The sequence below is a fragment of the Papio anubis genome, chromosome 3 (genome assembly GCF_008728515.1).
Source record: "Papio anubis isolate 15944 chromosome 3, Panubis1.0, whole genome shotgun sequence".
NCBI classification, from domain to species: Eukaryota; Metazoa; Chordata; class Mammalia; order Primates; family Cercopithecidae; genus Papio; species Papio anubis.
Window position 1 is genome coordinate 75817680 of NC_044978.1, and position 6000 is coordinate 75823679.

The window sequence follows — 6000 nt, forward strand, 5'->3', positions numbered from 1 at the left end:
ACTGTTGCATTTGTTCATTTCAAGAGAATACTTGGATTCCAACAAAAATGTCTTTCCTGGAGTGCTTATATGCGAGCTGGCTCAGCAGAAAAGGCTTTAGGAGCTAATGCCTGAGAATTCATATTAGAGGTTTTAAATAAGTCTCAAAGTACAATTTCATGAGAACTTAAGAACTGGCCAGAAACTAGGCAGCAGCTATTCTTGCTAGAGTTAGGTTGTAGGTTTAAATCTTAAATGTTAATAGTATTATTTATAGTTTAAAAATCAGTTAATTTTAAATTAGCTATAAACATGCTTATGTATAGAAATGATTTTGTTTCTGCTTCTAATATAAAGACTGACTTATAAAACTTCTGTATATTTTTAATTTGTAGAATCTTGAATTGATGGCTTTGAAAAGTCCTGAATGTTCTCACACTAATTTACTTGAGCTCATTCAAATTGCTGCAATTAGAAATTTCTGGGTCAGGCTTGGTGGCTCACACTTGTAATCCCAGCACTTTGGTTGGCCAAGGTGGGAGAATTTCGCTTGAGCCCAGGAGTTCGACACCAGCCTAGGCAACATAGTGAAACCTCATCTCTACAAAAACTTTTAAAAATTAGCTGGGCATAGTGTCACGCACCTGTAGTCCTAGTCAGTACTGAGGCAAGAGAATCACTTGAGCCCAGGTTCTAGGCTGCAGTGAGCTCTGATCGTGCCATTGCATTCCAGCCTGGGCAACAGAGTAAGACCCTGTCTCAAAACAAAAAGAAAAATAAATTTCTGATATATGAACTTAAATAAATGTGCAAATAAATATTTCTTTGGATCAAAGAACTTGGAGCTGCAAGTTATATTATGCATAATGGCCACAGTTATAGTATGAACTTCTCTTCACCTTGAACCAAATTGAGGGCACTGAAGTGAGGTGTTATGTTCCAAGCTTGCTTTGCTGAATAGGACCTTTTGAATGCCACTGGGGAAACTACTGGGATCAAGTCAGCTCTGCATTATCCTTGAGAACTTCCAGCCCAGGCCTTATACGTTATTGCCTCACTGAGCATGTCCACGTGATGTTCTGAATGTGACAGAGTTCATTAAAAATGAAAGGCATGCAGTCTAGGCTGCCTGTCTGTATTTCTGCATGAGAGGATAAGAGGTCAGGGGAGGGGGGCCGAGGTCCTCAAACAATGTAAAGGAAATCTGCCAGAACATCAAGATGTTCTAGCAGGCATCTATTGTATCCCTCAGTAAGTTGTTAAATTGATGTCAGCTACTTTAACTTTGTAACAGAAATAGTTCTGAAGCTAACCTGCATGGCTGTCAAAGGTTATCAGAATGAAAATTCTCAAATAATTACAAAACCACATCACCTCTTCAAAATCACTTTAGAAGAACTAAAAAGGAAGAAAAAATACACTTCTAGCTTTGGTAAACTAGTGAAGCATCCAGATGGCTGAACCTTTTTGCTTATAGTAATTGAAAATGACCACAAGTACTTTACCTTGGTTTTTGCATTAACATTTGCTCCCTGCTTCAGAAGAAAGTTCACCATTTTCACATTTCCATAGTGACAGGCCACAATTAAAGGTGTGTAGCCAAGCTGTAAATAATAATAAAAAGTTAAAAAAAGAAAAAGTAGAAACTTTACTACTCTAGTGGTTAACATCCCAGAGGAGAAGGACTGGGTAGAGTATCAGTTATTGTAGGATTCAATTTGACTAAAGATATTATTTAGCAGATTATACATGTACCCCTGACCACAAGGAACTTCATATCAGCGAGAGAGATCAGATGTGGGTGACTTAATCTGCAAAGAACTAAGAGAGGGGCACAAATAATATCTGAAAACAGCAAAGACAGAATGACTCTGATAGGAGATGCAGGAAATATGTAGCTACAGCAGGCTTAAAGAATGGGTAAGAATTTTATGGCTTAGAGACGGAAAATCTATTTCCAGACCAAGGGCATGGAGACAAGACAAGGAGGAACACGGCAACTCATGTGACCTAGCTAAAGCAGTAAGAGAGAGGGTAGACTTAAGGTTGCAAAAATTGGAGTCTTTCTTCAAAGGGTCCTGACCCCATGCTATCCACTGGACTTGATTCCAGCAAAAAATGGGGAGCCATCATAAATTTGTGCATAGGAGAGGGTTATGATTAGTTTACATTTCAGAACAGACTCTTGAGGAGGGAAGACCCTGGACATGCGGTGACCCGAATGGGGGCTACTGGGAATCATCCCATCCCGAACCCGTCACAATATTGAGAACGATTTGCTTTACCTTTGTATGTGCATCCTGATCAGCTCCATGCTTGGTGAGAATATCAGCAACATTCACTTTATCTTCCTGGGCTGCAAGGTGTAAGGATGTGAGTCCGCTCTACAGAAAGAATGGAACCAAAGGGATACATTTGAAGAAGAAAATGTATTGCATCATCTGTAATATTATGAAAATACATTGAAAATATTGAAAAAATCCTGGAAAACTCATAGCCTCTTCCCAGAAACTGTATCTTCTGATATTTAAGGTAAATTCTCTAAATTAATGACATTTCATCTAAGACATGTCCTCCAAGTCAATCAACACATAAGGTAAATTACATTTTCTATATTAGGTTCTTATATTATGATGTGAGACTTCAAACTAGCACAGCTAATAAGCTTTCAAATGATATTTATTTCAAATCCATCTGGATCTCCTGCTGTACCAACTTCTTTATTTAAATAACTGATCAACCAACTATTACACCTATAAGCATAATAATCATTTATAGTTTATCAACAAAATATTACATCATTGTAAAAAATGGACAGTTACAGGAAGTGAGTTCAGAAAAGCTTTCTCTAGCACCAAAAGAGAGTATACTTTTCAGGAGGTTCCGTTAAATGTTACCTTAAAGTAACCTCATTATTTACAGAGCACCATAAACTGCCCAGTTTTATGCAACATGTTTGGTATACATACATCAAGTAATTATTTTGTTTATTTGAATATCCAATTAAAGTACAGTTATGAATTAATAATAAAAAAAGAAAGGCATGGAGAAAAGAGGGAGGAAAGTGGCTTGTTCAGTCAATGTCACACTTGGGTAGCCTTACTACATCATTTACATGTTTAACAGATGTTTTCTTGAGTATGTTTCATATGTCATGAAGTGTTCATATTCTAGGCACTTGAATACAGCAGTGAACAAAAGTTTCTGTCTCTATAGAGCTTACATTCTAGCCTACAGTATATTTATACTGTATATTTCTCTCCCCTCAGTACTGTTCAAATGCCTACTATACTTATGCTCTTCCTGGACATCCTGCAGCTATAGACTGAGGTGGCTACCTGGACTCTGAGTCAGCACCTCTTCCCCACTTTACATCTGATAAAAATGGACCAGCCCTGTTGGCCACAACTTTTCAGGCCCACTCTCCTGCATTAGCACTTAGGCTGAGAAAGCTAAGCCATGTTCTTCAAAATGCATGATCTCCAGCCATGGTGCTACTTCTGGAAATCAAAAAGTACATTGACCTTATTTCAAAAATGTAAGTGAAACCTACAGAGAGAAAACCATTCTACAACTTGAGAGGAGGCTTTTTCCTTGTGGGCCTGGGGCTTTTTAATCCTGAGAGCTCTGGGTGAGCTCAACTTTGAGTTTCATAAAACACAGGGTGAGATAGAAGGTGTATCATTTTCTATTAAAATTTTCATCTCTTCTAAACAAATATTATTTAGTCCTAATGTATAAAAAATCTGAATATTAGGATAAAACAAGAATCTTATCTTAATTTTCTCCTTACTAAAATAACAAACATAAGAATATTTCTCTTTACAGAGATAGTCTGTTTAAAAATGTTATTGAAGTGATCATTACATGCAGTGATCATCAAATCTCAAAGATATTTTTGATGACTTTTTAAATATGTGTGCTTCTTTCTACTCTATTTGCAGAATGGATTTTCTGCCATGCAAGATTACAAATTAACAACCTGCATGAAAATCTCTGCAGTTTATTGTGGTAAACTTGCATAGCCAAATCAAAGGATGTAAACTGCAGTGAATATAGGTTTTTGTCCACAGTTGCTGCCTCATAACTCCCATAGCCCTTACTATAGTCTTTTGTTATAACGTTGTGCGTTTTAGGCCTCAGGGGCAGGCCTCAGGAAAGAAAATATCTCCCACCTTCTCCAGTCTCCTTTCGCTTTCCCCAAGGCTAGGCTCGCTTTCCCCAAGGCTAGGTTCTAATCTTCTCCACAGCATTCATGGGTCATAAGACCCTCCTGAGAGAGAGAGAGAAAGTCCCACCCTATACCCTGGGGGAATGAATGCTGACATCATGAAGCTTCCATAAAATCCCAGAGGACAGGGTTCAGGGAGCTTCTGGATGGCTGAACACAGGGAGCTTCCTTGTGCAGGGTGGTGCTCCCAGGAAGGGCATGGGAGCTGTGTACCTTCCCTCATACCTTTCCCTATGTGTCTCTTCATCTTCATCCTTTGTAATAGCCTTTATAAGAAACTGTAAGCACTGTAAATGTGTTTCTGTGAGCTCTGTGAGCCACTCCAGTGAGTTAATGGAACTCAAAGGGAGTGTCCTGGGAACCCCAACTTGAAGCCAGTCGGTCAGAAGTTCAGAGGCCCAGACTTGTGATTAGTGTCAGTGCAGAGGGCAGTCTTGGGGACTGAGCCCTCAACTGAAGGGATCTAACACTCTCTCCAGATAGACAGTGCTGGAACTGAATTGGAGGACACCCAGCTGGTGTGTGCTGCTCAGTATGTGGGGAAAACCTCACACATTTGGTCCCAGAAGCCTTCTGTGTTGATGATTGTTGTGCAGTAGTGTGAGAATAGAGGAAAAACACTGTTTGAAAGGTTTCTGGGAAAAAAAAAACAAAAAACTTTTCTAATAAATCAAGAAAATAGGAAGTGTTGAAGCAGTTCTTTTCAAAAAAAAGTAATTTATTTCCTAAGACACACTGGTGGACTCAACAACTGATCTTTTTTGGTTTTATTTTATGATAGATGGTGATTGGATAATGATATCATTTCTATATTATAGTTCTTCACGTGAAAATATGAAATTATAGTTCTTCATGTGAAATAATCATTTGGAGAATATGAAATTATTGATATCAGTTGGCCTTAAAAAGAAAAGAATATATGTTTCCTTCAAAAGCAATGGGAAAGTTTTTTATCAGTTTTGCTTCTCCTCTGAGATATTTTTATAGTTGCTTTATCTTATAATTCTAACCAAAAGGCAAGGTTATATGTTTTATATGTAAATTTTATATATTGTATTATTATTCAGATATATCTGCACAAACTTACTAAAGTTTTACTTTAGTGATAAATATACTATGTGTTTAGGACACCACTCAAATGTACTACTGAAATCATTGTTATAAAGATAACAAAATTACTTTGTGATTCAAAATTGAATGTTTTTCTTCATTGCTGAGTGTGCAACTCAAAAATACTCATTAAATATTTGTTAACTGCTAAAACTCTCTCAAAGAAAGTAATGTATTTAGAAGAATACCATAAAGGAAGACATAGTGAACTGATTTCAGATATGTACCTGACATTTTTATACATTAAAAATAACACCATCAGAAACACTGTAAGATCCATTTCATGAACTATCTGAATTTTAATCCTACTCAAAATACTGCTGAATTGTTTATGGATTTCTTTGGCTTATTTTCAAATGAAGATTTATTTGTTATTAATAGAGTAAACATATGCCCCCTTCATACACTAATATTAAATAAAATATTCTATGCTTCAAGATCAGATTTTTCTCCAACAGGGTAAATGACCACCTGAATGACATGATGTCAATAGTCACAAGGACGTCCATGCCCTAGATTGTAATGATTGTCCATCTGATACACTGAATTTCACTATAAGGCTTTATCGTGTTCATTCTTGTAAAAATGCAACTATCCTTTGGAAGACTAACCCTATAATTTGCTCTCATCATACTTTTTTTTTTTTTTTTTTTTTTTTTTTTTTTTTTTTTTTTTTTTTT

The 6000-nt window shown here is 36.7% G+C and overlaps 1 protein-coding gene across 50 annotated transcripts in view; it reads right to left on the minus strand.

Moving 5' to 3' along the window:
• The window catches only part of ANK2 (ankyrin 2), a 584559-nt gene that overhangs the window by 93693 nt on the left and 484866 nt on the right, over positions 1-6000 (minus strand). For all 50 annotated transcript variants that reach the window (XM_031664041.1, XM_031664034.1, XM_009207442.3 and 47 more), the window contains 2 exons: positions 2265-2363; positions 1485-1583 (listed from right to left, as the gene is read on the minus strand). In XM_031664041.1, coding sequence (XP_031519901.1) covers positions 1485-1583; positions 2265-2363 — 198 coding nt within the window. The remainder of the gene's footprint in view (positions 1-1484; positions 1584-2264; positions 2364-6000) is intronic.